Here is a 19,992-nt window from a genome sequence, read left to right as displayed (position 1 = left end):
CTGATTTAAGGCGTCAACTCATTCAAAAAAGTTGATCTCTGATATCGAATATAATCAACCTTCTTTGTTTCTGTATAGCAATTCGTGACAGTCTCATCGACGCGTCTTCGTATGGAGGTCCCCCAGGTCCCATCGCCTGGCAGCTCACTCCAGCGAGGTGGAGTTAGGCCCGCTCATGCTAGTTTAGAAGTCACATGACCTTTCTTTTTTCGTCAGTTAAGTTGGCAAACCTCTCGCCGAAAATTTTCCTCTCTTTTTCCATACAAACACGACCACCACTATCCCTCAACTACTGTCAGCTGCTCGACCCTACGCGACTGTAACAATTCGGGATTCGTGGTCAAGAGCACACTTTAGTAACCTTGCCTAAAACCATCATCACGAGGGCCCCTCGTGCGGCTACCATGATGCGATGATGACCTGATGCAAGTGACATGTCTTGACCTTCTTAAATCCTTTGTCATGGATCAAAAGGACAGAAAGAAAAAAGGAAGGACTTTAGCCCTTTCGGGCTTTGTACCGTGATGTGAACCTCTTGCATGTCATTGCCTTGCTCTAAGAATAATTGTCTATGGTAAGTCTTTTAGATATTCATCGGGTTCATGCTCTCGGCAAAACTGTACTGTGATGACACCCAACATCTGGTAAACCTAGCAGCCATGCTTGTTGTTTTCAGCCTGATTTCCCATCACTGATAACCACTTGGCTGCCGTAAGGAAAACTGGCTTGTCTGACTACAAAGTGCTTGCATGCATGTACCCCATAAACTCTGATCTGAATCTTTGGACCAATAGCTAATAATTGGTCGTCGTAGGTTATACTTCAAACCAGTCCCATTCCTCCAAAATCTAAATAAATCAACAAAGAGTCATCACAAAGTACAAACACAGCCAGATGAGACTAGCATGCAACACGACAGGATATATGAGGCGCCACCACCGTCGTCGTCACTTCTTTATTGTTGCTCGATTCGAAATATTTTGGTTTTTGCATTTCATCGTCAGAACTACCTTGATACAGGCTGCCGCCAGGGCCAATCCCGACCTAACAGGCTATTTCAGGTACCCTAATACCTCGTTCCAAGAAGGCACACTGAGAAGGAAAGAATAGAGCCAGTCTATCCCAAAACCAAATCCAGTGGTAAAAAACACTTGCGCCTGTTAACCTCCAGTAAACCCCCTTTATGTTCTTTTCCCACTAAATGCCAGCTTTAGATACTCATCATCATGGCGATTGCCTCACCCCATAAACGACAAAAGAAAGGGTCGTGATCATTATCAAAATACCCAGTTCAACACTCCTCGACGCGCCCAGCGAAACGTGACGATGTAAACTAAACAAAAGATTAAGAAGAAAGGCAAGTAACCCAACAGACAGGGTAGTAGCAAGACACTTCAAAGAAGTAGAGTAGAGGAATAAGCCCAATAATGCAATTACCAACACTTTTTTCGGTGTCTTATAAGAGCAATGAGAAGCATCGTATATCAACACGTACTAGCGTAATAACGTGCATCGGGTAAAGTTCAATACCTCAAGCGACTGTGCACTTATGTTGGTAACTTAAAGCTCCAAACGCCTTCAAATGCCTGTCCTTGGTGCTTGGATTCCTGGAGGTGTCCTGTTGTTGGAAATGGAGGTGGTGCCATAGCCACTGACGCCGCCAGAAGGGTGACTTATAGGCGTTGGCTGATACAAGGGCGGTTGTCGGTCAGAGAGACTTGGGCTCGTGCTGCTCGCCCCCCGGTACATGTATTCAACGACATCCCCTTTCCATGCCATGTTTGATCGTAGTGGTGACTGCGAGGACTCTGACCTGGCTCGGGGGAAAGACTCGCGAAGCAACGGCGGTGGGATGGGGTGGGGACTTGAACGATGGATCTCAATAGGGGTGCCGAGCCCGTGCTGTTGTCCGAATGGGTGCGAAGTTCTCGGGCTACCCGCGAGAGAGGCAGAGAAATGACCGCCGTACTGGTATCGGTCATTTGGGGCCGGGGAAAGTGGTGATGCCAAGCTAGAGCTGGCCATGCTACCAGCAGGGCTGTATGCCATTCCACCGAACCCTGGAGTCAGGCCGGTCGGTGAAGAATGCTCGTGTGTATCATTCCTTCGAGCGTCGACGATCATGGGTCTCATCATATGTTGGGCGTACGATTGGGTATTGAATTGTCCCGGTGATGGCATAGAGGAACTCATACCGTGAACTGCGCCATAAGGAGAATGAAGCGCCTGGACATTATCAAAGCCATCGGGCACTGCTCTCATCTTAATCATACGATCGCGGTCGTCGACATTGAGGCGCTTGATCTTGGCACGTCTAAATCATGATTAGCTATACCCATATAATTATACATAAGGGGTTAAGTACCGGTTCTGGAACCACACCTGAACCTGGCGTGAGCTTAGTCCAGGGATTTCCCTCGATAATCGCTCACGATGTGCAGCATCGGGGTGAGGCTGTTTGGCAAACTCGCTCATGAGGAATCGGGTTTGTTGATGGGTGAGTCTGGTATGGTAAGTATATATCTTGAGACTTAAACAAAAGATTACTGACCTGAATCGCTTCATCTTGCGTCGAGCAGCTGCCCGCTCTGCGGGGGTTTGAGAGGAGTTTTCGTCACCGTCAAGCATATCATCTTCGTCAAGGTCGTCTTCTTCGTCCGGTGGTGAGTTGGCTCTTCCCCCTTGGTTCGGCTGAGAGGTGGAAAGCTCGGATGCTGAGCGACCCAGAGGTGCAAAGTTGACGGCCTTTGCGGCTTGTGGGGCGTTACCGGATTCCCTCGTTGCTGAGATGCTGGGTTTCATCCCATAGCTATCATGCTGGAGTACCGGTTGCTTCCCACTGTGGTCTGCCGTTTGGAAATGTGACGAGTATATCTGTGCTGTTCCAGATCTCATGTGGATTCCCAGAGAATTGTCTTTGTCTTCTGCCGGCTGACGCACATGGGAAAGCTGCGAGGCTTCACTTCGTGAAGTGTACGGTTGAGAATATCCGCCACTTGCATGGGAAGGACCAGAGTTATGTCCTTGCCAGCTCGAAGGTGCCGGCAGATCGACATTGACATCGTAAGAGTTCGACATGCGAGGGCTGGACGTGTTACGAGATGGGTCGTATCTGCTGAATGGCCAACGGCTATGTTCCGTGTCGTATTGCCTTGTAACAAGCATTTGGACGAGATGCAAATCGAATAGCAGTAGACAGATTTAAATAGGGAGGAGCGGTAGTGAGACCAAACAGTATAAGCTGAGCAGGTACAACCAGCACAGTGTAGTTTCGATGTTTCTGCCCTGCTTTCACGGACGGGTCGGTATGTTGCAGAAAGCTTGAAACCGTTCCCGAGATAAGTAACGGAGCAAAGAGCAGGCGCAATAAGGAGCGGGTAGCAGAGTATAATCTTAGGAAATTAAACGAAAAGGAACGTGAGTGAGGCCTGGTCCCTCAAGAAACTCGTTTGAGATGGTAGGAATGGTTCGTAGAGACTTTGAAACGAATGGATTAGATGATGAAAAGAAGGGACAAGCACATAAAATGCAGCTCGAGAGACGAATAAGTTGATGTAACTTAGGATAGAAGAAATGATATCCGAGTCGTAATTCACTTTGAAGTCGGGCTTGGGAAGGATATATGAGTCCAAGACGACAAGCCAGGACACGCCTCATGGTGGGGTTGGGTCGACGAAAGGCCATGGCTGACCATGTCCTTGCCCAGGGGTGTGAGCAAGGTCAAATTTGGAGGCATCTCCCTGTCATGTAAGGTGTAGAAAAACAAAATAAAAAAGGTGCTACACGCAGAACGTACCCTAGGGCCTGTACAAAGAGTGGAAACTGCAACGACTAACAAGAGGTGGGGGAATATCTGGTCTGGTACCTGGCGTACAACTGAGCGAAGCGTTGTGCGTCTATGCTCGTTGGTACTGTAAGAAGGATCACATATCGGAGGTCCTTCGCCCATTCTCTTGTAGTTTTGCGTATGTTTGTAATTGTACGTGAGTACGCCCTAAAGAACAAGTAGCCATTTATGTGGATTCATCCATCAATCTTCTCATGGTTCGTTGGCGAAGAGCGAACAGGGTTTGCCATATGTATGTGCAGTGAATCGCAAGCTGTGCCGGAAACAAACTCATGCCTTCAGAATGATCAATTGGTGCTGCTAACATCGGAAATTACAGATGACGGCACCACACAGTCTGGCTGACCTCCTCCGCCAGCAGATACCTATGGGCCAGAAGCATGTCTGTTGTATAATAAGCCAAACGTACGGGTCATAATAGATTCAGAGTGCCAGGCCGCCATTATGAGCGATGCTCGGTACGAATACAAAAGACAGATCATAGAGCACAACCAAGGGTACAGCACCAGCCAGGTTTTTTGTGAAAACTGCATTGATCCTTCGTCATCTTGAACTGGTGTTGACGTTGCGGTTTGGCGCATGTTGCGCATAACCGTTGTCGCGGCTTGAGCGGGAACGAGCCAATCAAGTCCTGGCAGGGGTCGATGGGGTGTGCTGCACATGTGGATCGGGGTGTGGAATCCGATACAGAATCTGACTGGTTCTGCAAGATTGTAAGGGTCTCGAGGTAAAAGCACAGTTAGGTACAGATAGAGTGTAGGGATATCGTCCGAATGATAGGGAAGAGTAAAATGGTCAAGACGAGATGAGGGACATGGTGCGGAATCCGGGATGACCTATGGCCTACATATTGTACAGCGACAAAGTGGATAATATGGGAAGATCGTAAGGATGATCGTCCTCTTCCCTGTGAGATATGTAACAAGGCTGCTGGGTCGTGTGTTGGTGCGAAGCGACATGAGGCGAGACAGCGTATTAAACCCACACATCTGTACGTATCTGGTAGTCAGATGTGAGTAAAGCCCAAAACAAGACATTGTTAAACACGACATGATATTCTTGATATACGAGGGCATTCGAAAGACAGGGCGACAACCAGCTGGAGTCAACCATGAGCAGTGGCTCGTGTGCAGACTCTTTTCGACAAAGTTCGACTGACCCCTTGTGCTTCGATTCCAAGGTTGAGGTTGTGGAGACGCTGAGCAACAAAAAGTTAGAATTCTTGCTGGGCGGCACTTGAAATATCCAAGGATAACCCTGGGCTAATCCGCCGTACAAAGACATGCTGCGACCGAGTACTGTATCCATCGGCACAAAGTAGGGACTGTCGATGTGCGTGGCGAAGGCTTCAATGGTCAAAACTGGGTGACACTAACATCGCGATGCCGCAGATAAAGGCTTCAGCCTTTTTTGAAGCATGGGAAACCCGTCGAGAGGCACAACTAATTCTATTTCTGGGGATGGACGAAGTGTCCTTCAGATCATCCAAAGCTTGAAGGGAAACCCTGGTGTGGTGTTCTGTTGAGGTTCGTGTTAATATTATCTCAAAGGTCAATGCACGATGAAACAAGCAGGAAGTCAACTTCCCACTACACGATTATTCAACCTTAATTTTCCGTCGGAAGAACAGCGCACAGCAACAACGAAGGGGGAGGTGGCTCGTGACAGATCTGATGATAGTAGTATTTGCCTAAGTAGGTATGTTAGTAGGTTCTTGAACGTCAAAGCCCTCCTCAGACCAGCGACCTACCGACGCATCTACCAAAGGTATAATTGGTGATTGTTATCACATCCTGTTGGTCGAGTACCGAGGTAATAGCCGGCTGCTTGCATTGATGAATCGTTAGTGGACATTGCTTGGTTGAAGATTTGGTGGCGTAAAAGTGCCACCAACCAGCGACGGTTGCATGCGGCAACTGCCCACTAAGCCTTGCTTCCCAACATAATCACCCACAAAGGGGAAATCAAAACAGCCAATTGCCGATCATTAGGCTGTTCCTGCTTTTAGACAATGCATCCCTTCCAATCTAAGTTTAGCAGCCAGGTGGGCTTCCTGTTTCGTTCCTGCCTGACAATAAATGACAAGCTACTCCATTCTGTTTTGGCAGTTGCAGCAGAGCCTCAAGTTGAGTGTCTAGTGCTAAGGTAGGCACTATACGCGGTTCGTTCACTAGCAACCTCTTCTTGTTCCCAATCATTCTCACACAAAACACAACACGCAAAATTACGGCCTCTTCTGACGGGCGACGACAGACAGCACGCACCCCATCTTATGCGAAACTATCAACGGGTGGCGGTACAGCCAGGATCAGGGGTTGGTAACAACCCAGCAAGCTCAAATCTAGACGTTTCATCCTTCAACTGGGCCTGAGCTTCAGCACATCCATCCACGATGAACTAGCGCTTTGCCGGCGTGATCGGAGACGCCTCATCACTGATGCTAGCTTCCTACACGGAGATTTTTTTTTTACGTTATTCCAGCATCCATGTGTCGTCCCAATAAGAAGAAGAAGAAAAGGGGGGCCAAGAAAAGAGAAACTTTGATGGGTGACTGAAACAAGCCCGTTGTCTTTACCAACTGGAAAACCCAAAGGCTTTGACAGTGTTTCTAGCATCCACCTTTCTTGTCCTATGCCAGGTACTGCAATTACTGCTTCAGATTTGTTCTTGCAGACCGAATCTCGACATATCTCTCGAGGGACGATTCCGTGGTCGGCAGTAAATCTTTCTGGATGTACTATGTATGCATCGTCCAACCCCGAACAAACTACCTCCACGATGAAATCCACAATGTTGTCACATGTCTCATGTTCTTGAGCTAAAATAACCTTCAACTAAAATGAGGGACGCATGGAGGGTCTTTAATTTTACCAACGGGTTTCGGCCAAGGGAGAGTGCTAACATTCACCATTCTGGCCGCAAAGATCGTTGGTGAGATAACAGCTAACTGGGAGTCAAACGTGGACTACGATACGTCATTGAGAGCTCTTTCTTAATTGCCATACTGGTCAAGTGGAAAAGGTTGGCCTGTACCACAGATTGACCAGTCAATATGAGGAACCATGGTACAAACTACTATCTCGCGATACAACCGCTGAGGACAATACATGCAGCCCGACTATTTCGAGGCATAATAGTACAGCTCTCTGCCGCCAACCGGACCAGGGTACAAGCTAAATTAACAGCGAATGACGGTTGTTGGGTGGCGAGCACAATTGCTTAAATCAGTGTTCCTGGCTCGGCATCGAGAACCTTCGTCCTTGCTGGAACATCATTCCCGTTCGCACGGTATCCAGTCGGCTCGATGCATCTTCTCGCAGATACGTATGCCAGACTATTATTCGAGGAGTGAAGGGGCTCGTGGACAAACCCTTTGTCAGATATGTGCCTGTAGGGAGCGTTTATTACGATGTGGAATTCCAAGATTACAGAGCTACCATTCCTGGAGAGCGGGTCAACTGTAGAACTCAGGGTGCCGTGATGAAGGACTCACTATGGTGGTTTCTGTCGTATGGAATCAGCCCATATTTAATTACCAACTCAAGGCGGCAATTCACGCACAGCAACTACGTACACTTTACTGCGCAAAGAGAGATTTGTTACAGGCACGCCCCCTCTAGTCCCCAGATTTCAGGACCGGCATCCCCGCCTCCTTGCAAACGGGGCCCTCTAATACAAATCCATGTTCTTCAATCGCTATGCCTACGTCTGGGGATCGAGAATGGCCGTCCAAGAGCTTCTTGGGGGATGAGGATCCACGATCTGGAGATATGATCGATCATCCACTTTCACTCTTGAATGAGCGTGGTCTTATTCTTTCTTGATAAGCCGGGTCATCTAACTCAACCTACGAATGTTCATATGAGCTTTCTTGGATCAAAAACCAAAAGGATTAAAGAGTAGAAAAGCAGGCTGCACTACCGATGGCGACCAAACTCTGTGCTCAACGATCACAATACACAGGGCACTCCTCTTCAATTCGATTCTTAATGAACTGTTTAGCGATAGATGTGCTAGTTATCGAACATTGTGGCCTTTCTTTGTTTGATCGGCCTTCCTGCTACGTCGTGCTCGCCATGGGTCTCACTAGCACGTCGACCAGGGCTATAATATAGATTTCTTTCCTTCCAGAACTTTATCCCAGTTATAATATTGCGCCCTTGTTCTTACTCGTCTGAATTCCCTGATCTGGTAACGGAACTTGACAACCTTTCCATATTCTGCACAACGGAACGTAAATGCAAAGCCGTGGCGACGATGACATCCACGGCGCGCTTCGTCATCTCAGTCCAGTATACAGACTGGTAGGACAGGGCTCTCCTGTACGGGGACTTGAGTTGCATCGCATCTCTTGCAGTTGCTTACACTGAAAACCAAAGACGGCAAGCCATCCATCCAAGCAAGATGCAGGGTTGCAAAAACACATATTCATCTATCTTGAGATGCCTAGGGGCTGAGCAATTTTAAAAATCACAACGATTCCCGGATAATCAACCCCTCTCTTCTCCATGCTCGCTATATTGGCCAATTTCGAACAGCTGACAGATACATCAAGGCTGATGATATATTTTCATCTGGTGTGAGAATGTTACTCTGGCCCACCAACAGCCCCATATCGATCACCCACTAGCCCTGGCTCCCGTTCCCTCTGGCAGCCTGGCAGCCTGGTAGACGGCATGTTATCCTACACATCCGTACACGCATACCTAGGTACTATTTCTCCATGCCGGATCTTGTCGCTTTCGTATCCTGCAACCCACACGACACACGACCCCAGCCATCTGATCAGCCAGTCGCATCCATCGTTAGCATGCAATCTTGTTCAGTGATCCCTCAATAATCTAGTTAATCTGGCTACCTGTAGTGAGTACCGTTTTTCTTATCATACCCTGCCATTCCACGATACGCGAATACCTGTGCGATGTATTGAGAAGAAGAGGAGAGCACTAACATATATGCTTCCAAATTCAGAGCAGGATTCGATTGGTAGATAGATCTATTATTATATTTACAGCCAACTTCTGATGCACATAATTTTGTTTTGTTCTTCTTTTTTACATTTTTTCCCTCTTGCTGATTGTCCCTTTTTTTTGCTTCTGATATGTCAATCGTACGACTCTAGTCTGGCCAGGAGTGACATTCAACCAACGACATTATGCGATCCCTGCGCGATCAGACTATAGTACTGTACGTAATATTGCGAAACTTACAAGAAGAGCCTGAGAGTTAGCATATGGATTGACATTTATTATGTACAAGCCACCACAACCACTCTCGAACCAGTTCCTCAAAGCAGCAGAATTACAGCGATTATTGACGGTACAATCTCACCCGTCGGGCCTGGTCTCTTGCAGACAGGCACTTAACCATAGGGATCTGATCTTGCAAGTTCCGGTCGACTAGCAGCCGTGATTTTATACTGGCCATCAGGAGGTATGTATGTTATATTGTGAATACTGGGACAAGTTTAGTATAATGGCTTTTATAGTTCTCACGCACACTCCACTAACATCTGCAGTACAGCACTCGAACCCTGTTGAGACGTAACTATCTAGTTACAACAGTGTTCTATCGTTCTGATTCACTGTCATCCAGGTCAACGGTGCAGTCCCGACTCATGATGGCAGAAAATCGATCCTCGGCAGGCAAGAAAAAGAAAACATAACAGACGCTCCGCGCGTTATTGTTTCAGCATTTCTCGTCCTCTAATGCTGCAGATCAACTCGTCCATAGCGGATAACGAGATACCCTTGTCGGAGCTATCCTAGGACTAGCCCTGCTTCGACAGTAATGTCAGCACATATCTATGATCTGTCTCATAACTTGCTTTTGCGGCCAAGACCGAGTTGTCCTCATTGGAGTCGATACGAATATCTGGAGTCGTGAAAACCTACAACTCGCAAGATTTTCTCAGGCGGGCTCTTGACGCGATAATATATGACAAAGCCTGGCTGCACTGCCTCTCACTTCTCGCCTGTCTCGCCTCATCAAGATCGAATGGGTCACATGAGGATTATACAGAGCTCAGCGTTGCATCGCTAAGTGGTTGATATGGAATATAGACAAACTTGCGCTTGTTGATCGAAGGCCCGTGCTCCTCTCTCGGCCTTGTAGGGATTGCACTTCTTTCCTACCCTCGTCTTTCTATCTGGTTCGCCAACACTAACAGTGTCGTTTCGTCTACTGATCAACAAGATACACGATCGTCGGTCATCTTGAATATGTAGTATCAGACTAGGTACCCCAAGAGAACTGGCGGCGATTGAGTTACCAGAATGGGGATGAAAGCTCAGGGACTAGACAGATAGTTACCTACCAGAACGGTGAACAGAGATGTGATACGAAACAAAACAAACGAAAGGGCAGTGAGGCTATAAAAACATGGCCGAGCACAAGCGAACGGGCGGTTTCAGGCTCTAAAAATGATGGCGCAGTTGGATGATGTGACTTTGACTTTGTTTCAAGCTTTGATCTTTTAGCCTCGTCGCCTTGTGGACCTGGCTTGGTCTGTTTATTATACAGCAACTAAAGTAGTAGCCAGTTAATTAATATTTGATACTAAAACGAGAGCCTGGATTGTTTCCTCCACGTCAGGCAGCTGACTTGGTAGATGAAGTCTTCCAAGGATTATAGCTGAGTAAAGTAGATATATCTAGCTTTTCATGGAAAGCTGATCGACAGCGGCAACTACGCGTAACAGACAATACTTCGAGGTGACTCTGAGGTGCTTCTGCTTTATTCTCACACCACTCAAACATCTTGTCACTTTTCAGTTAAATCAAAATATGAGCATGCGGGCGCTCGGAGAAAGCATTTTTCTCTTCGTGCATTCGTTCGGACTGCCGGTAATTGACCTCGGTTCTTTACAACGGAACGCATAGTAACAGGGAGGGGACATAGTCCTGGAATTATTTCCAATCTATTTCCAGTGTAGCGTATTATAATCTATGATAAGGTGAGACACCAGCTTGTTGGTGCGAGTTTCATAGGGAGCTTGGGTCGATTGATGTAGACATCTTCAGCAAGGACCATATGTTCCACTGCGTCAACACAAGCGGTGAAGAAGGTTGCATTTTGAGGCTACTAAGAGTTGGATTCAATATGGTGCTAATTTGATGTAGAAGGGGACTTTACAAAACTTGGTGAGGATATTGATTGCGAGCTCGAATATCAGCAACTTGTGTTAAGAATTCATGATTGAGGACACATCACAACGTACCGACATCTAGACTAGGTAGACATTCGTTACATGTTAAATCCTCTTATATTGTTCTTAATATGTTTTAATTTTGACTTAATTAAATGATCGAGTCGATTAATTGTTTTTTAACTTTTGATTCCTTCGTTCAACCACAGTGCAGGGTAGGACGTATCCGCTGGTGCTATCAATCTGATTACCATCGCTCAGATACAACATAGCGTATATTTTGTTCAATAGTCGTAGAAGCCCTTGCCGCTCTTCTTCCCATACCATCCAGCGCTGACCATGTTCTTCAGCAAGACGCTCGGCCTGTACTTGGAATCGGCAGTCTCTTCGTACAGAACCTTCATGATAGAAAGACATGTGTCGAGACCGATAAAGTCAGCAAGCTGAAGAGGACCCATGGGGACATTTGTGCCGTTCTTCATAATGGCATCGATAGAGTCGCGGTCTCCAACATTGGTTTCGAGACAGATGATGGCCTCGTTAATATAAGGCATGAGGATTCGGTTGGCGAGGAAGCCAGGAGAGTCGGCGGAAACGGAAGTGACCTTGCCCATACGCTTGCAGAATTCAATAGCAGTATCAAGTGTGTCCTGGCTGGTCTGCAGACCACTGATGATCTCAACACCCTTTTGCACAGGAACGGGGTTCATGAAGTGAGTAGATACAACACGGGATGAGGCGGAAGTGTCGGTAGGGTCTGTTGTAGTTGCAGCGGCAATGCGCGTGATGGAGATGGAGGAGGTGTTTGTGGCAAGAATAGCATGCTTGGGGCAGATCTGAGCCAGCTTGCTGAAGATGTCGAACTTGAGATTGGGTAGCTCAGGAACAGCCTCAATAACCATGTCTGCAGATGAGAGATCCTCCATTTTGGTGCTGGTCGAGAGAAGAGATCGTGCCTTGTCAGCCTGCTCCTGTGTGATTCTCGACTTGGAGATATCCTTTGCTAGGAGTTTCTCGGCAAAGGCAATGCCCTTGGCCAAAGCCTTGTCTGTTGTATCAATCAAGGTAACAGGAACCTGTGCCCTCTGAGCTGCAACGAGAGCAATACCCAAGCCCTATTGCGGTGCTTGTCAGTAAACTTGATATAAACAATGTCTTTCACATGCAACTCACCATCTGGCCAGCGCCGATAACACCAAGCTTCTTAACCTCTGCCGCAGCATATTGGCGGGGTGAAGAGCTGAAGCAACGCACTTGACGCGAAGCCGCTAAGGAGCGCATTCGAAGAATTGAGGCAGCCATTGTTAAAGAATACGAAGAGAAATTTAGAGAAACAATAGACAAGATTTGATTCTAGGCTACTCACTTTTAACAAGTTCCCCATGGGGATGTTAGTAGGACGGCTCATGCAATCACATTGCGGGTAACCTCGGCTCCGAGCCGGCGGTTCCTCTTATCAATTGCCGAGAGATATGTCTTATCTTATCAGCTCCTTTCCCATCTCGCGTTAATTAAACACGTTTTTGGAGACGCGTCCAAGCGCGTCGGTAGTGGTGGGACTGGTTGTTTTCTCTGTTGTCGAGGCATCATAACCCCCACGATATGTGAATAGAGACAGACAGTTTCTTGTCTGTTGCTGCTATCGATACGCAATCATGGAGTTGGCAGATGGGTCAACGGATATTGTGCACCCTGAGGTGCGAGCGCACATTAGCAGTCTTGTCTCTGCCGTAAGTTCCCCTTTAACCCAACGTCGAGAAAGTAAACGTTCTTACATTCAATTATAGCTTGGAGGTATTAGTGTCGAAGACGATGGCCGTTACGAACTCGGAGACGACGCTTTTGCGGTCATTCGTGATCTCAAATCATGGATACGCTTCTACGACGAAAAGACCAACCGCATGGACGTTGCACGATGCATCTACGAAGCGAACTTGATCGAGGGTGACTTGCTCCCCATTCTTGCGACATGGCCCGAAAATGCTACGGATAGCAAATACAAAGCTAAAATAGCCCTTGCTTGCTTCGAACTCATGGTGCCCCTTACCTGGCCCATGGAGAAAGACAGAGAACGCATGACGGTCAACCACCATCGACACATGCCCGTCTTGCAGCTGGCGCAAGTCGGGTACAAGCGAGCCATCATCAACTTCGACGGAGCTCGCATACTTCACACAGCTGTACGAGTGGCGCTTCCTTCCATGGCGATTCCAATTAGCGACCGAACACAACGTGATTCGGGCATCATCAAGCTTGTTCTGTTCTTCCTCCGGAACGTTGCCATGATAGAGCCTCCACCTAATGTTAAGTACGAAGGTGACGAGTCTCAGATATCCCGATCTGCTACAATCGATGCGTTTTCATACCAGGACATATTTCTTGTGCTCCTGACCCTTGCTTCCAACATGGGAGAAGATTTTCGAACCGAGGACACGACTGTCATGGAGATTATATACCACTTGGTGAAGCAAGTAGACTCGGAGAAGCTATTCATGAACGAGCGTCAACTGAGTAAGGCCAAGGCTGGAGAATTGGCCAGCATGATGAGCAAGGAAGAGTCAATGCTGAAGGCGTACAACCGAAAGGGTCCCACTCGTCATAACCGATTTGGTACAATGATTTGGGTGAAGCGAGAGGACGGCAAGATGTCATCGCTATCAGGGCAGGATGCGCTGGCCGATGCATCATTAAGAAACCAGAAGATGGATAGCTCAAAGACCTATCGACCTCCTCGTCGTCCACGAAAGGCCACCAAGGATGACAAGGATCTCGGACTACCGCCCAAGTTGAACTCTCGTGCCTATGACCAGCTACGATCGTTCGTGGAGGAGTTCCTTGATTCGGGTTTTAACCCTCTTTTCCAACATGTCCGCAAAACAATCGACCGAGAGGCGCCACATGTCATGCCTTATCATCGCCGCCAATTCTTCTATCTGGTGTCATGGTTTCTGGAAGCCGAGCGCATGAGACGAAAGTCAAAGAAGCAACCTGGAAAGAGCACAAGCGAGGATGTCAGCAGTTTCAATCTTATCGCGGGTGTTCTTGACCAAGAAATGTTCATAACTCTTACCAGAGCTTTGCACGAGTCAGTCGAGATGAAGGACTGGAACGAATTGACAGCCATCATGCGATGCTTTACCCAAATCCTTCTTACTGTTCAGGAAATGTCTGCGTCGGGGAATGAAGACGACGAAGAGATTGCCGAGAACGTGCTCAGCCGTCTGTTCTACGAAGAAGCAACCCACGACGCAATTGCCAACATCATCAGAAACTACAAAGATCAAGGCTTCAACTATCTCGACGCTGCCACGGAACTCGTACACCACTTTCTTCGTATTCTTGACTCGTACTCCAAACAGAACATCGACATGCAAGTTCGTTCGCGACAGCGCACTAGACGAAAGAAGAAGGCAGCACAAGATGCTGCAGGTGTCGAAAATGATGTTGACGAGAACGACGGCTCAGACAATGACGCTGAATCTGCTGAGAAGAGTACCAAAGAACGAAAGTTCGATTTCTCTCGTTTTGCCAACCGGTTCACACCTCAAAATGTAGTTGATACATTCGTTACTTTTACGAAATACTACCGTGATCTGACCGATGCACAACTGAAGCGAGCCCACCGATACTTCTACCGTATAGCCTTCAAGTCAGAAGCCAGTGTTATGTTGTTCCGCGTGGACATCATCCACCTCTTTTACAGTATGATCAAAGGCCAGGATGCACTTGACAAGTCTTCTAGTATGTTCAAGGAGTGGGAAGAGCTAGTGAAGCAAATTCTCCGAAAATGCTTCAAAAAGCTCGAGCAACGTCCAGAGCTACTCGTAGAGATGCTTTTCAGCAAGACAGGAAGCACCGCCTTCTTTCTCGAGTACGGTTATGAAAGGCAAACGGTCTCTACAGTCAACAAAGCCAAGCCTGGAGCTGAGTTGACTTTCAAGAACACCGAAGAGTTAGACCGCCAAATTGCCATCGTGGTGGGTGCTATGTTAGACAAAAACCAAGCAGACCATGTTGCCTGGATCAAAAAGATTCTCGGCGAGGCTGAGAGCGAACGCCGGGCCTTTGCAGCTGCCGAAGAGGCAAGGGCATCGATTGAACCTCCGCGAGAGGATCCGGAAGAGGATTCAGAAGCACAACCAGTAGAGCCTGGACCGAAGTTGCCATCTACCTTCTGTAAGTCTATTCAAGTCTCAAGATGTATCATTCACTAACAAAGCCCAGTTGTTCGTCCGGATGATAAGGACCGCCGGACTGCCATGTTCAAGAACTCTCATATGCGACTCCTGATGAACCTTACTGGTATTACACTCTTAGGCTCAGCTGGGGACGAGACGCCTGAATCTGTCTGGATCGTATCTTCAGAAGTGTCGGCAGACGCCCTCAAAGATGCCATCCACTATATCAACCAAGCCGAGTTCAGCCCACCAACATTTGAGGAAGGTGTTCTTGCAGAACACCAGTTAAAGCGCAAAACCGTTCCACGTCAAAAAGCAGCCTTCGACGATGACGGTGAAAGCTCTGACGATGGCGCAATTTACAAGATCAGCGGCCCTACGGCGCGCAAAGTCATCGACGACGATGATCAGTCTAAAAAGTCGACCAAGAAGAGAAAACCCCGTAAGAAACTCACCGAGGAGGAGAAGAAAGCAAGACGTAAAGCGCTGCGCAAAAGCAGGAAGGAAAAAGTTGCGAAATATAAATCAACAGAGCTTGTCAGCAGGCAAGACGACGAAACCGACTCGGAGGCCGATGAAGCTTTCTTCGCCCAAGAACGCGAGCAAGCAAAACGTGCACCGGTTAGGTTGATTGCAGAGGGAATCGTTGCAACGCAGAAGCCTGCGAAAAAGATCCCGAGAAAACGTGCAGCTACTGAAGGTGAACAAAGTAGTGAAGAAGACTCCAATGCTAGCACAGATGACGATGACGAAGATGAGGATGAGGATGAAGATGAAGATGAAGACCATAGCAACAACGAGAACGACGCTGGTTTGGATTTTATTCGCAAGGCAATGAATGGTACTCTCGAAGAGGAGGGAGACGAGGAGATGGGAGGAACGTTCCCAGATGGCAGCGATGGTGAAAGTCGAAAGAGGAGACGTCTTAGTGAGGAAAAAACGCAGCCTAGCGAAGATCAGCAAATGGGTGGAATGGGCAACAACAAGGCAGACGAGAACGAGGATGAGGATGAGGACGAAGACGACGTACCTGTTGTTTCCCGAAGACCTCGAGCTCGAGCAGGTCCGTTCGTTATGGACGACGACGACGATGACGAGTAGGGATAGTATTGAGGGAGACAATGGCGTTTGAGCGGATTGTGTTATATGTAGAATATGTGCTGAGCATTGCATTGCATAGGGTTGGATTAATTAACGATACCATCGGACCTTCGCAAGAAATAGAATTCATCTGGTTGTTACTTGATCATCAATCCTCTCTGACTAAGTTATGATATTGCTAATATTCTCGCAGTTTCTGATATTGTCAACGGCAATTTTGAAGTGAATTATTAGCTTAGCCTGGTGTATGTATTTATCTGATATGCTCGTCCTCTCCCTTACTGGTGCTATGTGAGTAGTTCGATCAGATAATGGTATCCTCCGGAATTCTCATGTAGCCAACCCGCTTTCTATACGTGATGATGTGTAGACTCTTCTATACGTCTGAATGCCTTTGCGGTCGCCTCTCTAAGCTCCTTCTTCTGGTCCCCGTACTTCGCCCAGACTGTATGTGCCCTAGTTCGGCAAGGTCCTCCTGACTCTTCCTCGGCGCTCCAGGATGCGCAAGCACACTATCGTGGTATTCCAGTCGCCCATGAGAGCCCCTCTGTGGCGAAGCAGGCTTCTCTTCGTCCTTGCTGCCCCAAGACCCTCCGATACCTTCCATGATGAAGTCGGAAGCTGTTGGTTCGTCCAGAAGAGAAAGCTCTTCAGTGGAAAAGATGCAGGGGAGGACAAGAGCGCGGATGGGAATGAGAGCAAAAATGAAAACGGGGAAGCCCACAGCGGCGACAGTTTGAGTGATGGCGAAAGTGGCGCCAAAGCTGACGAGCTCAATAAGGACGAAGTACCAGATAGCTGCGCGCCGGTGGATTCGAAGCAGAGGGCTAGAAGCAGGCGTGAGGGCGCGGTCGCGAGCTAGGAAAACGAGCTTCGCGGTGATACCATTGCCCTCGAGAGCCTGAACGCCCATGACAAAGAATAGACCTGCGAGGACACCATGAGGAATGAGATGAAGAACCACAAGAAGAGGTCCAGTCATGGTGCCCAAAGTGAGGAGGCCCTGAGCAATATTGGAAACGCGTTGCTCGACAACATGCGTGGCTTCGAAAGAGTAGCCTCCGTCTCTTGGGTTACCGTCCGAGTCATCTTCCTTGACAGCCTTGGTGACGCAGAGGGACTCGGTATGGAACGGAGCTTGAGGGATGAGCCCATTAGGAAATGGTAGACCGAGGATGCCAGCAACACCGGTTGTCAAGCCAAGAAGGAAAATATCCCAGTGGAAACCGGCGGGTTTACGAAGTGGAAATTCGCTACCTTGGGCGATTAGTGAAGAAACTGTTCTTGTTAGTCATGATGTTACGATATATACATACAAAAGAACTCACCATTGTGGTCGAACCAAAAGAGAATGGTCAAAAGTACTGCAAAAGGTAGTGCTAGAAAGATATCGCCCACACTCAAATCCCAAAAGTTGACGACCCAGTCTCGGCCGCTGGTCGGTTCAAAAGCAATACCCGTTGGTAAAACTTCAAGTTGGACTTCTTGCATACGACCGAAGTGAACAAAGCCTGTGAAGAAGATGATGGTCAAGGGCGTGCCATAGTCCTTCAGGAAGATGCGGAAAGGGTGTCGAAAGAGACTGCTGGTGCCGAGTTCACCGCAAATGTATGCAACCATAAAGACGAGCAGAGCTGCGACAATGGATAGGTAGAACTCTTGTCCCCTGCCAAGGTGCTCGAGGACTTGGATTCCTTTCTGGAGGTAGATAAAGGCGACGTAGAAGCCAAAGATGTCGCAGGGGAAGCGGGTGACCCATCGAAGCCAATTGCAAGAGTTTGTTATGGCGAGAATCCAGTGAAGGATGAGTGACCATCTGGTTTAGTTAGTACGGCTTCCATATCATGAGTGAGATTTGTAACTTACATGCCAATCCAACACATGAATCCAATGTAGTTGACACCTGTAGGCTTCATGATATCATAGACGGTACTTGAAGAACATTAGTTTTCACTCAGGATCGTTTTGTATATAAGTCTTACTAGTTGAAGACAGTGATGGGACCTGTGGTGAAGTAGTTAGATAGTTGATGCTTTACAGTTGGATAGAGGTCGAATTACCTGTCACACCGACAATAACTAGTGGCTGAGCAGCAAAGAGGGAGAAGACGACGGATCCTAGGACAGACGAAAGAAGAACCTCGTTGACGCCATAGTTTGAACCTGTCTTTTGAAACATGTCGAGGGAGAATGCCAACGCAGGCAAGATGCTTTGAGAAGAATTTGTTAGAGTGTGATCATCCAAGTATTGTGTATGTCTTAACTTGTAGACTTCTTAGGGGATAGTATAAGGGCATGGAGACTCACTTGGCAAAGTACATGTAGATAGTAGCAGGGACGACTCGATAATCCCATGCGTCGGTCCAGTCGCTCACGTAGTATGGGAGTCTTCGACGGACATCTTTGATCATGCCTCGGAAGAGGTGAATCTTCCACCATGGTTCTCTTTTTGGCTGATGTGAAGCCATATCATGACTGTGGGCTCTTTCGTGCCCAGCTGGGGCCGAGGTCATGGATAATTCTTTCCCTCGATGGTAAAGGTAAAAAGTTATTGTAGGTGAATGTGACTTTTACTCCGAGATGGACTGGTAGATAGTAGATGGGGGAACGTAAAGGGTCCACGTTTATGTATATATAGTGGTTAAACCGGTCAAGGTTTACCGATGAGATGCAGTGCAAGGATTGCTCAACTTATAGACTGCCTACCCAAGTATGTCTATCTGAGCCTAGGCCTGCCGGGAGAAAGAAGAACGAGAAGAGAAGAGAAGGATACTGTACTCCACTCGGTAAGTAGTGACAACATCCCTGTCAAATGCTGCTTACCCACGATTCGACAAGCATCATTGACCTTTTGGAGATGGGTAGACTACTGCAAGTTGCAAGAGACGGGAGTAACATGGACGGGATAAATAAAATACATGTTCACCTCATCATGGCGTGAAGATACCGCTTGTATGTATCCGAGAAAGAGAGGGAAAAAAGCTCTTACTAAGAAGAAATGACACTTATGGTGTTGTTTCTTTCGGGTACTTTGTCCTTTCAGTGATGTAACTCAACGGTCTAGTTAAAAGGACCCTACCAAGCCTATTGTACCTATAGTAAGGTACTGTCCGATTGTGATGCAATCTTGACACTTTGGCGGCCAATCAAAATATGGCCAAGTAAATGATGTGCATACAGTCATGATTGATAATTATATCCGGGTACGCGGGTACAAGACAAGTTAAAAAAGAAGAATAAAAATCTACCTAGTTTTTCTGATGACTGCCTCAATGATTAATTGAACAACACCGCTCAATGCTATTGACAAAATAACAAACCCTTAAAAACATATACAGATAATCCATCTCTAAAAAAACATGTCGTCTAAGTTTCCGACAACATGACTCGGATCGTCATGAACAGGGGTATCGGACTTGACAATCGACCTAGACCCTGTGCCCCCAATCCCTATCCTTGTTAACCGCCAAAAAGCCCAAAGTTTGTTACCCTTTTCTACTACAACTTCGGAGACAGTTTGCTGGCTTGACGGGAGCAGAGCCTCCGATTTCTTAGGGTCGGCCGAAGGGAACTTTCTAGACCAATCAACGTTTGACCTTGCATTGTGCATCAACTCCAGGCTCCGGCTCCCCGATATCGATGTAGTTGATTGACTGATGAAATATCATTATGCATGTTTCTACATTTTACGAAATTACTCAGGGATCGTCACTTTGTTCT

At 47.5% G+C, this 19,992-nt stretch overlaps 4 protein-coding genes across 4 annotated transcripts; 1 reads left to right on the top strand and 3 right to left on the bottom strand.

Moving 5' to 3' along the window:
- Positions 1–1,578: 1,578 nt before the first annotated feature.
- FSST1_002259 (homeobox domain-containing protein) lies at positions 1,579–3,165 on the bottom strand (the record flags this gene model as incomplete). Its single annotated transcript, XM_083228230.1, has 3 exons — positions 1,579–2,314; positions 2,366–2,503; positions 2,552–3,165. 3 exons carry the CDS (start codon positions 3,163–3,165, stop codon positions 1,579–1,581), a joined length of 1,488 nt encoding a protein of 495 aa, XP_083092441.1.
- Positions 3,166–11,278: 8,113 nt separating this feature from the next.
- On the bottom strand, positions 11,279–12,296 carry FSST1_002258 (3-hydroxyacyl-CoA dehydrogenase; the record flags this gene model as incomplete). Its single annotated transcript, XM_083228229.1, has 2 exons — positions 11,279–12,109; positions 12,168–12,296. The coding sequence occupies 2 exons, from the start codon at positions 12,294–12,296 to the stop codon at positions 11,279–11,281; spliced, it is 960 nt and encodes a 319-aa protein (XP_083092440.1).
- Positions 12,297–12,649: 353 nt separating this feature from the next.
- FSST1_002257 (timeless protein-domain-containing protein) lies at positions 12,650–16,273 on the top strand (the record flags this gene model as incomplete). Its single annotated transcript, XM_083228227.1, has 3 exons — positions 12,650–12,724; positions 12,782–15,170; positions 15,219–16,273. 3 exons carry the CDS (start codon positions 12,650–12,652, stop codon positions 16,271–16,273), a joined length of 3,519 nt encoding a protein of 1,172 aa, XP_083092439.1.
- Positions 16,274–16,649: 376 nt separating this feature from the next.
- Positions 16,650–18,785, bottom strand: FSST1_002256 (HCO3 transporter family-domain-containing protein; the record flags this gene model as incomplete). The annotated part of the gene is made up of 6 exons (XM_083228226.1): positions 16,650–17,551; positions 17,602–18,089; positions 18,140–18,205; positions 18,256–18,277; positions 18,334–18,482; positions 18,580–18,785. The coding sequence occupies 6 exons, from the start codon at positions 18,783–18,785 to the stop codon at positions 16,650–16,652; spliced, it is 1,833 nt and encodes a 610-aa protein (XP_083092438.1).
- Positions 18,786–19,992: the final 1,207 nt, after the last annotated feature.

The sequence above is a fragment of the Fusarium sambucinum genome, chromosome IV (genome assembly GCF_050947815.1).
Source record: "Fusarium sambucinum isolate potato_lamoka chromosome IV, whole genome shotgun sequence".
Taxonomy (NCBI): domain Eukaryota; kingdom Fungi; phylum Ascomycota; class Sordariomycetes; order Hypocreales; family Nectriaceae; genus Fusarium; species Fusarium sambucinum.
The sequence above is the reverse complement of the archived record's forward strand: the minus strand, read 5'-3'. Positions and strand labels throughout refer to the sequence as shown.